This window comes from Micropterus dolomieu, linkage group LG18 (assembly GCF_021292245.1).
Source record: "Micropterus dolomieu isolate WLL.071019.BEF.003 ecotype Adirondacks linkage group LG18, ASM2129224v1, whole genome shotgun sequence".
Lineage (NCBI taxonomy): Eukaryota > Metazoa > Chordata > Actinopteri > Centrarchiformes > Centrarchidae > Micropterus > Micropterus dolomieu.
Window position 1 is genome coordinate 35,513,746 of NC_060167.1, and position 21,981 is coordinate 35,535,726.

The 21,981-nt window shown below is 40.2% G+C and overlaps 2 protein-coding genes and 1 gene segment (V, D, J or C); 1 reads left to right on the forward strand and 2 right to left on the reverse strand.

Annotated features, from left to right (window-relative positions):
- Positions 1–2,419: 2,419 nt before the first annotated feature.
- LOC123987106 lies at positions 2,420–9,810 on the reverse strand. The segment is given in 7 exon segments: positions 2,420–3,113; positions 4,097–4,414; positions 5,366–5,701; positions 7,648–7,767; positions 7,888–8,220; positions 9,337–9,675; positions 9,786–9,810. Coding segments are annotated over 7 exon segments (1,797 nt in total).
- A 2,815-nt stretch (positions 9,811–12,625) lies between these two features.
- Positions 12,626–15,424, reverse strand: tp53rk (TP53 regulating kinase). The gene is made up of 2 exons (XM_046075224.1): positions 15,166–15,424; positions 12,626–13,302 (listed from the first exon to the last, which is right to left on the reverse strand). Exons 1-2 carry the CDS (start codon positions 15,386–15,388, stop codon positions 12,821–12,823), a joined length of 705 nt encoding a protein of 234 aa, XP_045931180.1. The 5' UTR covers positions 15,389–15,424; the 3' UTR covers positions 12,626–12,820.
- A 1,464-nt stretch (positions 15,425–16,888) lies between these two features.
- Positions 16,889–21,981, forward strand: part of slc2a10 (solute carrier family 2 member 10) — a 12,520-nt gene continuing 7,427 nt past the window's right edge. Inside the window, exon 1 of the mRNA XM_046075195.1 lies at positions 16,889–16,986. The gene's annotated coding sequence lies outside the window, so the exon portion shown is untranslated. The remainder of the gene's footprint in view (positions 16,987–21,981) is intronic.

Genomic DNA, 21,981 nt, shown 5'->3' on the forward strand with positions numbered 1-21,981 from the left:
TAGTTGTATCAACACGTGTTTTTAGTCAACAACGGACTGTCAAATCAAATAATATTCAGTCAGTTTTCACATCAAACTGGAGGGATAATAAATAATAACTATTCAAATAATAAATTCTAAATTTAAGTAAACTAAAGTGCCTAATTGTTAGAAAAAATGTAATAAAAAGTGTAGCTTGAAGTGATGAAGTGTAGTCTTAACCAATTTTATAATAAACACTCAACACATCATAACAAATGAACAGCTGTAATGCCTCCTCTTCTCTTTCATTTCCTCTTACAGAGCTACCACTTTCCTACTTTCTGTTGTTCAGTGAGAAACGTGAGCTCCAGCTAGCATATTGGAGATCTATGAGATATTCTGGTTTTGAACTGCCCGTGGGAGGAATGTACATGTAAATATCTGTACATTCTTGATTAAAAGTCATGTGAAATCTCTTTAACCTTTCGTCTCCTCAATTCGGGTGTGTTTCCAAAACGTCTCGACTCGCAAGCATCGGTATGCACAGATTTGATTGGCTGAGCAGCGTCACATGAGACGATTGGAGCACATGCGATTGGTCTGTGAGTTTCCTGGTCCTCTAAACCAGTACAGTAAATGCTAGAAAAGCTGCGCGGGTTAAAATAGAAACGCTCCGTCACGAGGTAGTAAGTCTCAATAATAAATGTGCTGTAGGTCGGCGGTCCGGAGAGGACGGCGACTGGGTCCGGATCCGGACCGCGGTCCGCCTATTAGTGACCTCTGCCTTACATGGACGTCGCTATGTTGTGCAGCCATGTTTCTACCGTAGCCCAAAACGGACAAACAGCGCTACAGAGCGCATTTTGTCAGTACGTTGAATAGGTACAAAGAAGAAGAAGAAGTAACGTTAGTAGTAGTAGTTGACTGGTTTATTATGAAAAGTAGAGAAATTTGGACAAATGGACGTCCTGAAAAATTCCGAATTATGAGCAGTTGTCCCACCTCCTGTCCGGTTTGTCCTGAAAATTAGACTTAACATGAGATTTGATTATAGCCTAATTAAACATTAAATACTGATCATTGTGTGGTTCTCAGGCTCCAGCAGGGGTTGCAGCTTATCTGTGTTTGTCAACAGCGTTGTTATAGCCACAAAGTAACACTCGTGCCCTTTTTGTTTTCTAGTGGTTAGTGGAAGTTACAGACGTGAGGACAGGTAAAGTGTAGCTTCAGGCAGCCAGGGCAGAGAGATCTGACGCGCATTGCGCAGACAGATGTGACAGACATCGCACTGATGAAATGAATAAAATAAAATAAAAATTTAGGTAAAAGATCATGATTTACCCATTGTTACATATCCACAGTTGTTGTGTTTTTCCTAAGAACAGACAGGTGAGTTCATGAACAAAAATAATTAATTTAATTTTAGCGTGGTGTTTTGATTTTCACGTGTTTTAATGTTCATTGATACTGAATGTACCGGTAGCCGCATCCATGTCGATTCCACATTCCGACTTAAGAAACAGTTTGGGCGCCGTCAAGTCGGACACAATCTACTTGCGTGAGCTTACTGTGAGTTGAGATCAACGACTGATCTCGCAGCATTTCCAAAGTAAAATTCTGCGAGACTAGGAAAAAGTGTGGTTCCAACTTTTCGGAGAAAAGAAACTGCAGCCGCCGGACATTTCTAACCATCATGGCGTATTTTAAGTCCAGCATGCATCACGTTAAGTCAGCGCTGGACAGCGCCACAAGAAGTCAAACACACCTAATGGCTCAGTCACTGCTCACCCCTCCCTTTGCAAGGGCTCAGGATAAACTGACTCACTGGATGTTTAAAGTATCAAAAGTAATCACTAAATTCATCATGTGTTTTAATTGTAAAACCTTAATTTGTAGACAACTAGTTGCTATCAAATAAATTGGGTGGAGTAAAATTACAGGGAGGAAGGAAGAGGTGCGTTGCTAAATTGTACAGTTAATATGTAATCAGACAAGCAAAGTAGTAGTCAGCAATTAAAAACACTGAATGTAAACCATTAATACATTGTTTTCATACTGAACCTTTGGGCTTCTCATTAGCATGTAGTAGTAACCTTGAGGACGTGTGTTTTTCCTCCATACTCAATCCAAATATATCATATCATCTGATATCTTACTGAGAAGTGAGTGAAACATTTTCCTACAACCTTTTTTGCATTTTAGAAAATTCACCACAAACACATAAAAACTGTACAAACACTGGTAACATGCAATTTTTTGCAAGTCTGTAATTTTTCCAATTCTAATTTTCTGTTATTTTTTTAAGACATGGTTTACTGATGATATGGATAATAGAATAATTAATTAGTACAAACTCCAGTCAGTGCACAGCTGATCAGCTGAAACATGCAGTTTACCTAGAAGCTAGCACACAATGTAGATAAAGCAGGTTTTTCAAGGAAAGTCCTATTTTCCCAAATTCTTACCAAATTTCTTATTTATTTCCAAGAAACATCATAGAAAAGTATTAGGAAATGGTAATAGTAACAATAACAATAGTAATAATTGGCTTTATTGGCGCTTCAAGGATTGTTCTCCATAACTGGAAGAGTCAGACAAAGCCTGTTTTTGATGAATGGTTAAAATAATGGAATATCATAGACATGTTTTTGAATCTGTAATCGCAAGGACTAATAAATACCAAGGGTTTTATGAAGTTTGGTCTCATTTCTAATGTATATGAAGAAAGTCGTGTACCTGGAAGTACATTAATGTGGTATAGGATGGGCATGCTACAATGGGTTTTGCAGAATCAAATACACAGCAGCAGTTTACCCATTGAGGACATCAGCAGCCGTCAGTCAGCTGCAGTGTAAAGAGTCTCTCCTCAGGCTCCCTCTGGGCACTGTGGACCACCCGGCACCTGAGCTTTGAGCCCCGGTCGTCCTTGTTGGGAGTGAGTTTTAGAAAACTGAAAATGGAGTAGAGGCCGTTGATGTTCAGGCTCGGGGGAGTGTTGAAGACACCGGAATGAATCGTCTCTCCATCTTTAGTCCAAGTCACTAACACGTCTTCAGGACAGAAGTCTTTGATGCACAGGTGCAGTGTTAACTCTTCATTCAACAGAGGACACCTCGGTTCACAGTTGATGAACATTACATTAGGAGGAGTTCCTGTTCCAAGGCACATGGAATACAAGTATGGGTGGATGTGATGGATTTGCTCTGTTCATACAACATTTTGCAGAGGCTTATGATTTCAACTGTGCAGGGATCATCTAACATGTACTGTTACATACATTGCATACATGAGTAAAGTTACATAAGAATGATTAATACAAAAGTATGACCACAATAACCTGAGATTATCTTGAGCACATTATACGTTACCCTATTGTGGGTCCCTGCGGCAAAGATTTGCTTTGGGCCCCTATTAACCCTCCAGCTACCACCCCAAGTGTGTCAGCTTATAGTAATTTGATAAACTTTTTTATTGGCCTCCAACAATTCTAATTATAAAACTAAAAATATATTATTATAAAACAATTATTGTGCCGCATGCTGTTTTTCAACAACACTCGTTTTGTCTTGTGTTATAAATCCAACGCACCCTTTCCTTCACTGGTGCCCCCTTTCTCCTCCCTCTCAGCAGGCTGTGATGTTTACTTCGGCTCGGGCTGAGATGAAGGGGTTATAACTGCTACAACTTGCTGGTCACCATTATTAGCTTCAGTCTATGGCATTTACACTGCAGAAACTTGCCTGGTGACTAGCAGACTTTTCCTCTACTCGTAGCTTTACAATTTACATATTGTTTATGCTTATACTAAAGCCTATTGTGAGTCTTTGTTTTATTGTAAAAAAAAAAGTCAAACATAAAATTATCCTAAAAAACTAAAACAATTCAGGTCGTAAAACTAGATTTGACACATGACAGGGCTTCAGAATTATATAACCATGCAGGATCCACCTGGTGTTGTACTCCCTGACAAAATTTCAAATAATTAAATTGCCAAAATTTATTTCATTTTTAGATCCAAAGTTTGCTAGATGTGGAGAAACCCCGCTAAATTATGTTCAGTTATAAATGCAATACAGTTACAGATTTACTCCAAATGATTATCTAGGTACTTGAAGAAAACATTTGGTTCTGCTACCTTGAGTGTTGATGTGGTACAGGACATCTTTGTAGCCCAGTGGAGGGAAGCTGGAGTGGTAAACACGGCAGGTGTAGACGGCCCTCTCGTCCTCTCTGGCCATAACAAGCTGAATTTCACTCCACACGCTGTACAGACTGTTGTGGTCAGAGAAGGGTCCGAAGTTTGTGACGGTGTGGACCTGCTCTCCGTCGTTCCTGGACCACTCCAGGTCCACGTGCTGGGGGTAGAAGTTCTCCACCCGACAGCAGAGAACCAGCAGCTTCTCCACCTTGGGGATCTGAGGGATACTGGAGATCTGGAGGAAAGACGGCTCCACTGGAGGTGTGTGAGTGTGTGTGGTGAAAGGAGAGGTAAGTTGTTTTAAACCATGTAAGAGTCATTCACAGGGACAAATAATAACAATAAAATTCATTGCTTGTAATAAATAATATTATGAGTCCTAACACTATGAAACTGTAGACAACAATGATATTTAGCAGTAAGTCTGATCTTTATGATTGTACAGTCCGCAACAGTAGCTTTAGGTTCACTCTCCCTGCTCTTATCAGCGTCATTTCCCTCATCTCACTTTGCTAACACTAACATGTTAGCCTTCTCGACTTTATGAGATGATAATATGTCAATGCTGCGTTTACAGCATAGCCTTTATAAAACATGGAGGAGAGGATTTTAAATAACATCTCTTGGCATGTAGGCATTTACCAGGCAAGGAGGCTATAACTGGGAAATATAGGACACAATGTTTTGGAGCTTGATCTATACTATATGGACTAAAGCAGCCAACAGAGAACGTAGTGTTCACTGCACTCACATAATAGTGAAGTGCTGAAAAGAACAAAAATCATGCTGATGATTTTGGATATTCAAAGAGAGTAATTTAGGCAGATGTAGAGGTAAAAATGTAAAGTCTGTTCTGAGGGTTGTGGGAGCCATAAGGTCAGGAAAATCATGAGGGTTTAGTGGAAAATATGGGCTGATGGTGAAACTATATAAAAGGTTAAGGGGTCGCCAAAACACATGACGATTCCTACTCTGAGGACTTTACAGCAAAGTAAAGGAAATCTGATGGATAGTTTTCAAGATACCTTACCATGGACCAAAGTCCAAATCATTAGGAATTATCCTCTGGGGACCATGCATATAACACATTTAATGGCAGCTGTCAAATATCTTACTTGGACAGTCGGACAGACTGACCAACATCATGTGATCTCTTCTAATTGTTTCAAAAAACTATGATGTGCTCTTGGAGCTACAGTTGCTCACCTTTTACCTGGACTGTGGTCTCTCTGCTGAAGCTCTTGCCCCTGCACAGCACCACGCACCGGTATTTGGTCAGGTCTTCAGCGACAGTCAGACACACAGTCAGGACAGATGTGTGGTGTCTGTCATCTGACTGGAGACAAGCCTGCTCACTCAGATCCTCACTGACCAACAGAGAAACAGATTCGGACTGGACCGCTGAGTCTGCACGGCTTCTTAATCTCAACCATTTCACTTTGAGCTCCCGCTGGCTTGCTCCGTGGATGGTGCATTTGAGGTCTGAAGGCACCTGAGCATATATGATGCTGGGCTGGCTGATTTCAGAAACACTTGGCGGAGCTGTGGCGACAGATAGAAATGCATGTCGTTGCACAATGAAAATCAATCAATCAAAGTGTTTTCTCTTCCTTCTGATTATGAGTCAAACTTGAGCTATGCATTATACAGGTGACAAATCAAAGGCCTTCACAGTCAACAGATCTTGATATCGCTCAGTTATGTGTACAGAAAATGAAGTACTACCATCATCTGAACAAATAAGGGAATATGTTGTTGCTTGAACTGTGTTTTTATGGGGTCCCTATTTTTGTTTTTTTCATATTAGCACATGCAGGAGGACGCGCACAAGCACACAGGACATGCAATATACGCTTCTCAAAAAAATACGAAACATTTAATCATCACTGTATAACATCATGTTGATTAAACTTCAGGGATATCAATCTGTCCAGTTAGAAGCATAAGCGAATGTGAAACAGTGTCACTTTTTTTGGTGCAAATGAAAGGGACAACAGGTGCACTGGAGAAGCAACAGCAAGACAACCCCCAAAAAGGAGAGACTGATTGTTCTGTAGTTTCTTTTTGCTAGTGTCCTTGTCACTACTGGTAGCATGAGGTGGTACCTGCAGCCCATTCAGGTTGTACATTTGGTCCAGCTTCTCCAGGATGGCACATCCATACGTGCTGTTGCAAGAAAGGTTTGTTGTCTCTCTAAGAGTCTCAAGAGCATGGAGGAGATACCAGGAGAGGGCTGCTACACAAAAAGACCCGGACAGGGCATGAACCCAGCAGCAAGACCAGTATCTACTCATCTGTGCAAGGAGGAACAGGAGGAGCACTGCCAGAGCCCTACAACATGACCTCCAGCGGGCTGATGGTGTGCATGTTTCTGACCAAACTGTCAGAGACAGACTCCGTATCGAGGCATATCCTTGGAGGGTCACAGACCTCCACGTGCTAGCTGATGGTATCCTGACTGCTGTAAGGTACTGGGATGAAATTCTCAGAGCCTTTGTCAGAGCTAATGATGGTGTAGTGGGCCCTGGGTTCCTCCTGGTGCAGGACAATGCCCTCTGCGTAGGCAGTTCCTGGATGATAAAGGCATTGATGCCATTGACTGGCCCTCATGTTCCCCGGACTGAATCCAATTGAGAAGCACCTTATCTTTCAGTGTGTCTGATGCCGCCAAGTAGCGCCACAGACTGTCGCTAGATCTAGGTCTGGGAGGAGATCACCCAGGACACCATCTGCCGTCTCATCAGGAGCATGGGGGGTCCAAACACACTACTAAGTCACATTATGAGTTGCCCTGATGAAAGTCATGCATGTTGAATCAGCCGGTGATTCTGATTGTTGGTGTTATTTGAGTTTTTATGTAATTTTGTTAAAGAATTAAAGATTTTCAATTTTGAACTACTAATTTTTTTTGAGCAGTGCACATCCCAGCTGGCAGTTAGCCACTATTCCACTGATCAACCAGCAAATGTATGACTGCGAAAATGGGTTCTCCATTCATCTTCCAGCAATCTGCAGCGAAATCAGGTGCTATTAATGTAGAATGGATGTACAACAGAGGGTTGATTGTAAGCGTACAATTGTCATGACAGTTGTACACATTAGTGTTGAAATGCTTTTCACGTGTGTTTCACCTCTGAATCACCTACACCCAGCCAGACCCAGCAGCGATGCTGGCTGGGCAAGTGGACAGAAGTGTGCTTTGTTGCACCCATAACCACACCCACCAGTGATGTGATGGGGTCCTGCAGTACACCTCTACATTGCATACATCAGCAAGCTGAACTACTGGAGGTCAGCAATAAGACTTATAAGACAAGATGTAAATATACTTAGCAACATTATACCTCTGCTACAACTATAGGTACTACTACTGTACTATCAGTAATAATAACTGTTAAATATATATGAATAAATAATGTAGATGAAATTGTTGCATTGTAATGGTTTCAGTTTCAGATCTTTCCATAGACAACTTTTGTGAGACGTACCTTCAAAGAAATACCTGTAGAGAAGCAAAGTGCTGCCAATAACAAGGGTGACCAGCAGCAAACTGATGACACTGGTGACGGATATCAGTGTGACAGCACTGTAAAGGGGCTGTGCTGGAGCTGCAGGGGAAAGGGATCAGAGAGATCCATATAACATCTAGTATATGCAGTATATAATTCAGTATAGGTAATGATTTAAACTCAGAGTTTAAAGAATGAAAAATAAAAATGAAATCCCACCTTGAACAGTCAGTTTAACAGATCTGTTGTATGGCTGGGTGTAGGTCTGGTGCTCCACCTGGCAGATGATGCACATCTCTCCATCCCTCACTGCTGAGGAGTGCACTGTGATGCCACTGCGAATGCTGTAGGTGTCATCTGGATTGTGAATGGCCATTTCGGTGCAGACGCGGAAGAGGTGGCTTGCACCTGCGGGGACAGTGTGGGAGCCATTTTGGATGTGCCATGTTACGGCCAGCTTCTCTGGATAGAAACCTGTGATATCACACTGTATCGTCTTCTCCTCCCCCTCTGTCACTGCTGCCTTTTCAGGAAGCAACAGTGAAGGCCGAGCTGGGGGAGAGATCAAAAACAGTACATTTGTAGTTTGGGTTTTTTTGGTTGGGTGTTACTTCCTGAATTCAACAACATGCATTCATGCACCATATAAAAACTGCTGCTGACAACTTTGCTTTTGCTTGTTGCTTTTTCGGCCACAGCTGAATCAAGGATGTCACAGCAGTGACTGGCTAACTTTGGTGGCCATAATGTACTGGAACATCTATCAGCTCAAGAGCCAGATACTTCCACATACTTCAGGAGTTGGTGTAATGTGAATATTGGGTTTGCATTCATAAGGTGGACAGAAACACAACTTCCTGTTTAAAATAAGCAACAGTTTGCTAATACATTAGCCAAAAGTTTATACCTTGATAATATGTCAGTATTCTGATTAAAGCTTGCTGCTTAAACATTTTGGAAAATGTGCTTATTTGACTTTTGAATTACACTACAGCCAGCAGCTGGTTAGCTTAGCTTAGCATAAAGACTGGAAACAAGGCGAAACTTTGAAAGCTGTGGAAGGTGGATTTTGTTACCTTTAGACGGCGCTAACCCGCTGATAACTGTAGCTTCATATTTACCTCATGTAACTCTTAGCAAGAAGGCATATAAGCATATTTCCCCAAAATGCTGTTCCTTTAATTTATGGACATGTAAGCAGAGTGCAGCCTTAAAATTAAATTTAGTTTAAAAACCCCCGAACAGCACAACAACAACTGGAGCTCTGCAACACATAACCGGTATGAATTATCATCAAACATTAAGTTATAATTCAACAGTAAAGAGTATTCTGGTGGCACACTTGTACTTCTCTACCAAAAATTTGACATGCAACAAAAATCACTGCAAATGGAAAAAATCATCTAAGACATGAAAAATGGGCAGTCTAACAGTGTGTTATTAAAGATAAAATTGTGAACCTTCAGTAGACAGATGCAAATAAAACATGTTTGTTTGACCTCTCAGATTTCCATAAAATTTAATTTCCTATATTTCCTGTAACTTTATTGTATTTTTTGTGCTGGTTAGGGAACAGATCTTTCTACATCTCTGACAGTGATCAGTTCATGTTGAGTAGTTTCTAAATCCAGATATGTGACACAGATTAGAGTAGAAACGGAGAAATACCCAGCACTTCCAGTGAAGTGGCCTCTATGTAGACCACAGGTGTGATGATTCTGCAGGTGTACAACCCTTCATCTCCCACAGTCACATTACGAAGTTGCAGAGATGCATCGCTTTCTAGCAACCGCATTGTATCCACCACAGAGCCATCTCTGTTCCCGTGCGCTTTACCATCCTCGAAAGTGTATACGATGCTCTTCTCTGCATGCCTATCCACCATGTTCCACTCAATCGTGAGAGTGCTCCACTCTGCAAGCTTGGACAGTTTATCAAACAGGCAGCTGAGAGTCACGTCTGTGCCCACCAACACACTGAGCTTCCTTGTCATGTCAGCTGAGGAATCTGGAAACATATGGAAGGGATCACGATCTGTGAAGTTTGCAAAAGACAAACACCAAGCTTTCTTTACAATTTGATGCTGAAACAAGAACAAAACAATACTTGACACTTACCTCTACAGTGCAAAACAATAACCATGACTTTAATCATAATTTTCAGATTCTGTAGGTGCTCCATTTGGACTCAGATGTCAGGTCGTCAGTACATGATGAAGTGAAAGCAAACACTGACGCACCTGTCTCGGCCAGGCGGTTCCCACATTTTAGTTTCCCTGGACTGAGGACCACGTGGGGGTTGTGTAACTGAACATGTAGAGTTGGGCTTGGTTGTTAAACATTTCCCTAGCTGCTCATGACTTGTTGCACCTCCGCCTGGACTTTAAACCTGTGGCTGCCACCTCCTGCATGCCACTCTGCAGACAAACGTGCTGAAAGATCACTATCTAATGGGACTCCCAGTAGCACATTGAGTCAATAATATAATACACTATTGTCACCACGATGAATCATCTACATGTATCACAGTTGTTGAATACTGGCAACTCCTCAGTGCCTTTTTAGCAGCCATTTCAGCTTTGTGTTTAGTTAGCGTCCATAAATGTTGCATTCCCGCCATCTACTGAAAAGCCTTGGTCTTCCCTGCACTTGTGATTTTTTAGTGACAAATGGTGCAGAAGAACAGTCTGAAATGGATTCACACAAGGTGGAGATATATTTCCATAGAAAATTTTAAGTTGATGTACAAATGATGATAAAGGAGTTGTAAATTAGAGGCACGCACACAGATTTACAGATACAGGGTTACAGATCTAAATCATTTTGTGTTTATGTATTTTTACATTTGTTTGTGAATACTCCTATAGACTGTTCTAACCCCATAGATAGTTAAAAGGACAGAAACCATCTTTGGGAATTGGGACAAATGTATTTGAGTGGATTTTGTAGTTCGGCCCATGTGCTGTCCACTAACATGGAGGGGGCAGAGTTCATGATTTATACTGCAGCCAACCATGGGGGAACGAGATGTTTTGGATTCAGTTTTGGAGAGCCATCATGTCGTCGATCTTTATTTACAGTCTCATTATTTTTAGCCATTTTTAGCCTTTATTACCAGTAACAGTTTCTGGTATGCATCTTAACCATCTGTGGTTTAGAAATGTAGGTAAGTCCAAACAGAGTCTGCAGTGTACGTATTACCATGCAATGGTAACACAACTCAACAAAAACAAAAGATGATGTTCTCTGTGAGGGTCAAGACGTATTGACTTTTGTACAATACTGCAATAAATAGAAACCAGCTGCCTGGAAAGTAGAAGAAGAACAAAATTTTTAAAAATACCCAAAACATCATGACATTAGGAAATGGCCAGGTTCACATGCTACATTGAAATAGTTTTTGTTGCTTGCATGCAGGGAAATACAGAGGGAATTTATATCTAAAATGTTTGTAACTTTTGAAGATAACCACTTGATTTGTTTAAGACTACTGAAGCCTCATATGATGTTCAGAAAAAACTTTTTTTGTGCCCAGAATGATGCCTGTGGATTTTGTTCCCTGTCGGTTTCTCTTCACAGCCAGTGTGAAAAGGGGTGGTTACAGCAAGAAACAAATGTTCATATGGATACCTGACTATTGTATTGAGACCACACATGTGTAACTGTCTCTTAACAACCTCTTGAAAGGGTAGTCCAACAATTTTACATGTATAGTTCATTTTACTAGTCAAGAGTACTTAAAACAGTTGTATAACACTGCGTACTCTGTGGCCCTTTGGAGCTTTCCAAAGTTTGTTACATGTTCAGATTAATATCACTTTCATGTCTGTACGGTAAATATGAAGCTACAGCCAGCAATCGATACACTTAGCTTAGCATAGACACTGGAAACAGGGGGAAACAGGTAGATTGACTCTGTCTAAAGGTAAAATCCACCTGCCAGCACTTCTAAAGCTCCCTAACATGTTACATTTTGTTTATTTACAAAAAAGTGTAAAATTGGGGTTTTGTGCTATTTCTTGGCTGTGTGCAGTAACTTCCTGAAGTCACCACTTGTTACCTAGCAACGTCACGGTGATCTGCAAGAAAGTGAGGAAGTGCATTTCCCAAAATGTCAAAATATTCCTTTCACACATGCAGCTCAATGTCTCTGGCATACCTGAAATGTCAGTGCAGTTATTTCCCATCTGTAAAAGCATTGTGCTTTTTTGCCAGACAACTCCAATGGAGGCGTGACCAGACATCTGACATGCTTCAAAGTGATGCACCCATTTTCTGCTTGATTCAGTGTAGAACCCGGGGATGGTGTAAGCTGTCTTCCACAGTCTGGTTTCAATGCAATATTAAACCCCTCAACCACTGCCAATGTACATGGGCTAAAGTAAAGAGTTTCAATACATTTTAAGTGCAATATTCCAACTACAATTTATAGTAAACACAGATACTTTACTCCAAGGTTATGCATCTAATCTTGTTTTTAGATGACTGCACCATTTACTGTGATTAAGAGAATATCTTAATATATTTGACAGTCAGTGAACTCCCATCTGTCCAAGAGAACCTCTTTGTTCCATAGATCTGTGCTAAATCCCAGAGCAACTCAAATGCATAGAGCTGCATATCATTTATACAGTATGAGGGAAAAAGGGAACATAAGGACTGATTTGGTGATTTTCAGGTCACAAAATGTCTAAAACAACTGAGGTTAGAACACCTACCACACCACAGCCTCATCACCCTGCTGCCTTCTGGGAAGTGATATAGAGGTTTTCCGCTGCAGCACCACCAGACTGCAGAGCAGCTTATCAGACTCTTAAACTCAACCACATCCTCAGCACTGCTCCATTGAATATAGTTGATTTGACCATTTTTATGTTTTTTTTGCGTCCCACTAATCAGCATGCAGTCTGTCGTTGCATGTGGCATTTTGCAAACACAATGCATAAACTGTGCCAACGTCATTCTGCCCAAGTCCTTCTGTTTTATTATTTCTGCCTTCCATAAGAGAAAACTTCCTTCCTTTTTCTTACACTTTTTTATTTGATCATACTTTACATACAACAGTCTTTCTGCACACTGACAGCTTTGTAATTCTAACTTGTTTTTTAGGAACATCATGTCCCTGATAGGCTTGTCCCTGTACACGGCAAGGATCATCCCACCATCGACCTCTTCCTCCCTCTCAACCGAACCTCGTCAAGCTTTTTAATGACGGCTGCCGACTTCCTGGATGATGCTGTGTAGCTCTTCAGCAGCTTCTCAAACAGCACCTCTGTGTTGGGGTGGGTACTGAGGAAAGCCTTCTCCAGCACGTACAAGTCCACTCCCTTATCCTCTGGCAGAGCAGAGATGTAACTCAGTCCGAAGTCGATGAGGACCAGGTCTGGCTCCCCGTCCTCCCGGCCCCATTTCAGCAACATGTTGGAGGTGGTCAGGTCCCCGTGGATGACGTCCTCATCGTGCATTTTGGCCAGGATCTGGCCCACCTTCTCAGCCAGCCGCTCCAGCTCCTTACAGGAACCAGACTGCTGAGTAGATGCGATGTGGTCACGCACAGTCGAGGAACCCACGATGTCCTCCAAGAAAATACAGTGGGATGTGTAGTCCACAAAATAGACTGCAGGGGCAGATATGCCTGAGAAGAAGACAAGTTAAAGGGGACTGATTTAACAAACTGTATGTTGAGCTCTAAAGATATAAACGCATGTCACTGAAACTATAAACTTGTGTTTTTAGCATTAAAGGATAAGGATGATGTTATTCTATATTTTGCCATCTAACGTGACTGTGGCTCTCAGGTCTCAGGACCACTAGTTCCTACTGAAGATTTCAATCTTTAAAAACAGGTCACAAATATATAGTTTAATTTACACTGTAATTTTAAAAATATGTTACAGTTAATGTTTTTTTAAAACTGGATCTAATGGATCACAGAGGTAACATACTGGACTATGATGAGTTTAGGAATGAATACAGTGTAATATGTACTAGTAGAGAATATTGTGCTCTTATTCAAATGGTTAGGGGGGCCTTATTATACACACCAATAGTACCTCAACTTTCCACATTGTCTATTGAAGCATGCTCTTTTTTGGATGAGAAATGTCATAAGTTTTTAAGATCTTCTCTAACCAAGAAATGTTTTCCATCGCCTCTTAAAAGAAAATATATATTTCAGAAATACACCTCTGTGACCTCTAAGAGAATTAGATGTGAATACCTCAGTTTCCCTGCACCACCTAAAGCTAAAGAAGTACTTTTTAAAACAAAGAGTGATATATATCCCTGCAAAGAATTTTCACGACTAAGATTTAACATTGACTCTAATGAATGCGTATTCTGCAATACAGAAGTAGAAACAATTTTACTCTTGTAATATTTCTAAATTATTTTGGGATTTCCAAGATTGGCTATTACATAGTAATCTGACCATACCAGCCTTGACTTATAGTAATGTTAGATTGGGTCTTGTAATGGAGGACAGAAAACTGGAATTTTATACAACAACCTGATAATTCTAGCAAAATATTTTTTACATAAATGTAAATTCTTAAACACCCCATATTTCACTGTTTTTCTGAAAGAGCGGCCTCTCTACTTAGATGGATCAATGAAGAATTTAATAAACTTTATAAGAAACTTTATAACGCCTCCCTTTAAGTGTCTGACACAGTTATTAAAGTAGATCTCATTATCTATTTTCTGTCCAATATTACCTGTTTAATAATTAATGTGCAATATTCTCTGCTGCCATTTATTCACTAGTCCTTTTTGGTTCACCATAATAATTCTTAATAATGTAAATATTGTACAAACCCACACACCTTTATATTTGTCTTTATATTTTTATTTATACTATTATATTTATATACTCTTTATCTAATTACCTTTGACAAGTGTGCCATTGTGACAAAAGAATTTCCCCTCGGGGATCAATAAAGTATTTCTGATTCTGAATTAATTCCAAGACGGTTATATTACTTCATACACTTTTTTCAGAGGTTAAAATGGATTTTTTTTTCTTTCCATTAATGTTTTGATCATTTGTTTGTTCTTTACATATCTTCTTGCTGTTTGTGAAGTCTAAAATAGCACTTGTTACTTGCGCCTTATTTGTTTTTTGTTTTTTTAACTTAGTCCTGGACTATATTTTTGTTCAAAGGAGCTAGAATTGTTGGTTTTGTATTATGCAAAATAAATAAATGGAGAGAAAGAAAAAAAAAATCTGGCCCCGGAGTTGACCTCTCCCCTTCCTGTCAGGCATTTGACTGGTCAACCTCTAATGTCACTTACTGACGGGTCACACGTTTTGTCGCTACACCAGCACGGTCTGCACTACACACTCTGTGTTAAGGCTCGCGGGAGATGAAGTTAATTTAGCTACATAATTTAACCATTTTCGCTCAGTAAGTGTTCCGCTCTTGATAAAGGCGACTCAGACCTCTACAGTATTAGGTCCAGTCCTGAGTCCTGCACAGAAGGCTTCTGTTAAACTTGCCTGCTCTCCGGCAGCGGAGTATGGAGCGGACCTCCTGGACCGTCCTGCGGTGTGTCAGCTTTTCGTCCAGCACTGGGTGTCTGTAACGCTTCGGGAACCTTTCTTTCACAATAGTCGGCTTTCCCAGAAAGCTTGCCCGGTACACCCGGGCTTCTGCTCCTTGTTTTAATAACTGTGTTTTACTGAGGAACTCAGGAACCGCCATGCTTTGCTTCTGGGCCATGTTTACTTCCGCCTTCTGCTGCCTCACTACTTCCTCTGTTCAGCTTCTACAAGCTGCCGCCTAGCGGTCACCATGGATACATGAACTACAGAGGGAAGTTTTAAGTTCTTTATTTATCCAGAACAATTACAGTGAAACCATCATTGGCAATGAAATGATTGTTCTCAGGCTCCCTTCAACAATGCTCATACAAATATTTCTTTCCATTCCTGATTTTTCTTGACTTTATTTTTCTCTCAACTCAATTTTATTCCTTAAACATGTTTTCTTTATTTGATCTGTTTCTTCTGTTTTATGTGTAACACTTTGTAACGTGGATTTAGAATCTAAGACAAGACATAAACAGTGCAAAAGTTAAAATGTGAAAAATTTTCTATATTAAATACAATAAAATATAATATAAAATAAATTACTCAATTGTAATCTTACTAAAGTAGTCTGGTAATACTATACTGCTACTGCTGTTGGATGAATAAAAACTATTTAAAAGCTGTAATGTGCTCCAAACCCAATTATTGAACTTCATTGTTTACTGTGTCTTTTGGGTCACCACACAGCATAGATTACAAGCAAGACAAGGCTATTAATTGAGGACAGACATCAAAAACAGACGATCAGCAAACTTGACTTCAGAAGACACCAGTGCAGTTATTTTAAAAAGAAATGTATCAAAATAGAGGGCTGGGCGAAAAGAATGAAAGAGGCACAAGGAAGCCATTAACAGTATTCTAATTGCCTTGCCAGCCAGACTACATTTTCTCAACTGTAGAACTTCCGTATTCCTATGCATATGTGCAATTTGGCTGCACACTCTATGAAGGAAATACTGTTTGACAGCAAGGTAAAATTCTGAAATTACATTTGAACAATTTTTATTTTCAATGAGCTTTCTTTTAGGGAGCTAAAATATGTTTTGCTGCTGATGCTGTCCACGCACTGCTTAGTTTCCATGCCAGTACAACTCTGTTTCTCCAAACTGAAGACTGTAGATTACACCTCATGCAGACCTGCTTCAAAAATCTTGATATCCCTTTAGGTACAGTTGAATAAATTACTTCCCACCATTGCAAGTGTCGTTGCAATCACGTTTGAAACAGACTAACTGCATAGTTGGTCTGTGTTCTTCATTGATTACCTGTAAATTAAATAATCTAAAACTTAATCTGCTGACTGGCCCTTTAACCCTGCTCTCGTGCTGAGCTATGGGCGTTGTGTTGAGTCTCTTTGGGGCTTTCCCGTGGGCTCTCCTTCCTGGAAAGTTGGACAAGCTGTCGACCTCTGGCGTCAAAACTTCGCCAATAATTTTCTCCTCTTGCAACTCGACACTGCTGCCACGTAGCTCAAACTTCCTGAAGAGCCAGAAGTTTTCCATGAGCATCTCTGCGTGCGTAATCCCCTGCGCCGTTTACGGTGAGTCCATTTCTCTTCCACAGCCGATTAAGTTTGGTGTCTCCAGTGTCTTCAGAACTCATTACAAAGCCACAGCTTAAATTCCTGGACGGACACACAGTCTGAGCATCGACTCAAGTCTATTATCTACAGAAGAAACTGTTATTTTGAGCTGTAAGCAGGATCCAAAAAGGACTGTAAAGAAGATGGTAACTGAAACTATTTTTCTTTTAATCTAAAGGAGAAAACTGATGAGATGGACCCAGTGGTGGAATGTAACAATTTGCTCCAGTAGGGCTACCATTTTGATTATTTCCGTTTTATGCCACTTATAATAATAGCCTACTCTAGAACAGTTAAGAGTGGAATCTTCTAGGCTACTTTCTGCTCTATTACATTTATCTGACAGCACTTTTTGATTACTTTGGAGATTAAGATTAATACAAAATATATATAAAGCCAATCAAATATGACTGATTGCTATATTAATCTACCCAAACCCTTTACTTGAGTAAATGATCTGAATGCTTCCTCCACCACTAGATAAATCAGCGTACACTCTTGACCATTTCACAACAGGAGGGCTTATGTAGGAGAACTGTAGTAATATATATAGTAATATATTTTAGAGAGCACATTGCAAACTTGTTAATATTGATTGATTTTAAAGGAAAACTACTCAATTAGTTGACCCATTGACAATTAAATACTGATAACAGATGAACCATTCAAGTAATTGATCAGGCAAATGTACAACAGACCTGGTTCAGTTCTTTCAAATATGAGAATTAGCTGCTGTTCTCTCTTTTATATACTGTAATTTCAATGTCTAAGCAATGTGGAGACATCACCTTGGGCTCTGGGAAATTGTGATGCTTGTGTTTCCCTATTTTATTAAAAGAAAATAATCAATATTTGCAACCCTAAAGCAAACATATCAGGAATGTTCCTGGAATGTGATGCTTTCCATTAGGGATGCTTCATTATAATCAATATCAATGTGAATACTCATTGAACAGCATCAGAAATACATTAATTGCTCATATTTTGATGTTTTCTATTTACAGTATTTGTATGAAAGACCGGAGTCAATCCAGTTGTATAAAAGTTGTATAACGTTTTTCGATGGCTGTGCAGAGAGTTTTTTAAAGTGAGAGAAAACATCTTTACATTTATTCAATCAGACACTTTTATCCAAAGCGACTTACATTTGAGGACCAACATTCAAGCATCAACAAAGCATCAATACAGTAAGAGATCTACAAGTGACAATAGATACTTGTAAGAGCTAATGAATGGCATTAATGGGGTAAATACCAAGGAAAAGAAGTAAGAGTTAACAAATAATAACCATGATGATGTCATCAGCTTGGTCTTGGAGACTACAAATGTGTAACAGAAGGTCTGTGTTACAAACTTGAAATCAGGTGGGTGGGTGCTAAAATAAGATGCAATTGAGCTCCATTGTGGGAAAATTAGGATTCAGCATTTTTGGAGCTTGACCATGCTAGGGACTTAACGTCTAAATATCCCAGCCTTGCCTGCTTTGATCTTGACAAATCTGTTTCTTGCAAGTTTCCTAACTTTGTGGAAGTGCAATATGAAATTGCTGGTTCTTGACATACGGTGTTAATAGATCTTTAGAAGTTATCAAAACAATTTTAAATCAATTCTTAAAGCAACTGAAAGTCATTGAAACGTTGAAGACGTTTTGTCCCTAAACCAAGAGACTTGTTCAGTTCTGACTGACTAGTACGGAAGCTCAGCTATTTAATCCTTCTTTTAAACAATCTATGATTTAACCTCTGTGGGGTCGTTGTCAAGATGATCGTTACCACTGGTTTGTTAGTGCTTCTAAATGTTGTAACGACAGTCGTTACACATCTGGCCCATAGACTGTATATAAAAAGATCTGGCCTAAGGATTAAACACACCACAGCATCTAGCATCAGAACTAGAGTGATCTGATCCACTTTTTTGGTCTTCTTAACTCAGTCAGCTGCAACTGTCTGATAGATTTAACTGAAGATAAATGCATGGACAAGTCTCTCCATATCCTGCTGAGACATAAGTTCTTCAATCCTTGACATATTCTTCAGGTGATAGAAGGCTGACTTTGTAATTGTCTTAATGTGGTGGATAAAAGTCAGGTCAGACACCATGACAACACCAAGTTTTCTGGCTTTGTTTGTGGTTTTTAACATTACCGATTGAAGCAGAGCAATGACTTTTAATCGGTCTTCCTCAGCCCCAAAAACAAGTACTTTTTTTTTTATCTTTGTTTAATTACAAGAAATTCTGGCACATCCAATTGTTGATTTGTTCAATACAGTTACTCAGTGCTTGTGTAGGATGATAGTCCTCTAATGATATGGTTATATAAATCTGTGTGTCATCTGCATACTTATGGTAACGTATTTTGTTGTTTATCAGTAGAAGCATGTAGATGTTAAACAGAAGAGGACCCAGAATGGAGCCTTGGGGAACTCCACAAGTAGTTTTTGTTAGCTCAGATGAGTGATTACCTATAGACACAAAGTAGTCCCTGTCCTTTAAGTAGGATTCAAACCAGTTTAGCACTGTGCCAGAAAGTCATACCCAGTTTTCAAATCGGTCTAGTAATTATTAAGTGTGATGGTAGAGAAATGAACATTCAATTCACGGGCAACAGCTCTGGTGGACATTCCTGCAGTCAGCATGGAGATGCCTTTTATTGTGGCCAGCCTAAGGCACACCTGTGCAATCCCCATGCTGTCTGATCAGCATCTTGATATGCCACACCTGTGAGGTGGATGGATTATCTCGGCAAAGGAGAAGTGCTCACTAACACAGATTTTGAAAAATATTTGAGAGAAATAGGCCTTTTGTGTACGTAGAGAAAGTCTTAGATCTTTGTAAGTTCAGCTCATGATGAATGGGGGCAAAAACAAAAGTGTTGCGTTTATAATTTTGTTCAGTGTAAATACGGACTATCCAAGATACTCAAAGAAGAAGCCCCACTATCAGCAGAAGCATTAACTCGGTCACCTACAACATTGCCAAACACATATTTACTATCCTAGCTCCCTTGGTTGGCAACACCCAAAACTCTATGGACTTTGTGAACAAAGTTGAAGGAGTGAAACTGCACCCAGATGAAACCATTGTGTCCTATGATGTGACTTCTTTGTTTACATGCATCCCCACCATGGAGGCAGTAGGAACAGTAAGGACACAACTGCTACAAGATAACACTCTGAACAACAGAACTAGTCTCAGTCATTTAACCAGATCTGAAAACTACTGGACAACGGAGGATTCTACAGACAGCTTGGCTGTGCCATGGGCTCTCCAGTATCCCCTACTGTTAACATCTACTTAGAAGAAGAGGAGAGCAAAGCCCTGAACTCCTTCAGAGGAACAGCACCGAGCCACTGATACAGGTATGGGGACAACACATGGGTCAAATTTAAATCCTAGGAAGTGCAAGCCTTCACAGAACACATCAACTCTGTGGACAGTAACATCAAGTTCACACAAGAAGATGTCAACAACAACCGTTTGGCCTTCCTGGACTGTATGCCGTACACATTGAAGAGGACAGGAGCGTGCAGTATACAGGAAACCCACACGTATGTATTTTGATGCCTGGGATTTCCTTCGTTAAGTGGATTACCTCTGTTGTATTTGGACTTTGTTGTAAGTTTGGTTTCTTCCTTTGATAAATAAACTGAGAGACTCTATCTGTTCCACCTACTTGTCCTGTGTTTGGGTCCTAAAACCTGTTCCTGCGAGAGCACACGCCATTCCTGACATAAAGACTGCACACCTACATTTTTTTACATTTTAGACAGAGGGTGGATGGTTTGAAAAAGGTATCAAGGAAGCCATTTACACCCGGGTTGAATAGCTGTTGCTAACAGGGGAGGGGTCTGCTACACCAATTATCCTCCACTTATAAAGCCATCATTTCATCACTTCCCAGGAAACTAAACCAACATTCACTTTTGGCCTCAGGTGAGGATACCAGCGATGGTCGTTTAGACTTGGCCTTGGGTGCCTCGAACAACAATAACGACTCTTGTTACAACAGCCAGGAGCACTAAGGAACAAGTGGTATCAATCATCTTGACAACGACCCCACAGAGGTTAAATAGCTGAGTTTCCCTACCAGTCAGTCAGAACTGAAGAACTCTCTTGAATGAGGGACAAAACATCTTTGAGTATCTCCAATCAAGTCCAGTTGCCCTTGACTTCAACCTTCCTTGGATAGCTATGACCTGGATGACTGAGAACCTTCACAGACATTGTAAGGTGAAGTTTCACTGTTTGAGTTAAAATTGTCTGAACTTTGAACTATAAGGCCAGGGGTTTTCAAAGTCGGAGACTGCGGGCCTTTCCTCAGACAAAGCTTGGGGAATGCCCCCCACCACCACCACCACATCTTTAGTTCACTTGGTAAGTTTCGCTCAATTCCTGGATGCCTCTGGGATCATGATTATATTATCTGATCCCATAGACACTCAACATGTGAGCCAAGATAGCCTAATATTGCTGTTTGACATAACTTCTGACTACACCAAATAGTTTTAGAAAATGAGGGACCTAAGGCATTTATTAGTTTCTTGACTGATGGGGGGGGGGAAACAGTTCCCAAAAACTACTGTATCTCTGAACTCTCGCACATATAGGCTCTTATATGTGATCTCCTTTTAATAACTAAGGCAATAAGTAATGTAATATTGTTTCACTTCCATTCACCGAGCCTCCCCTGAAACTGTTTTGATCCCCCATGGGTAGGCCCGCCTCACACTTTGAAAACCCCTAACAGTGACAATTAGTTTCAGATTTTGTGTGTTCGTCTATGTATTGTTTTGAGTTTCAAACATCCAAAGTGAGCTACAATCCCAGTAAGTTCAGTCAGTACCGAACCAAAAAATGGAAACAAGGAATGATTTTCCTGTGTTTTCCAGTTCATATCTGTGGAGCAACAGTTCTTTTGAAATCTGAGCTGTGGTGGTGCTTCAGACCACTGTAGATTCCTCCTGTTGTTCTTTCAGAGGCACACACCAAATTCCACACTGTCCTGTCATTATCAGCTGATGGGATATTTGGTGTTAATATAAGACTAAACAAGCTAACTGATTTCTACACAGCCGTGTGTTTTGTTGAGTCCATCTCAAGTGGACTCCCTAATGAAATGGCTGCAATCAACAAGATGGTTG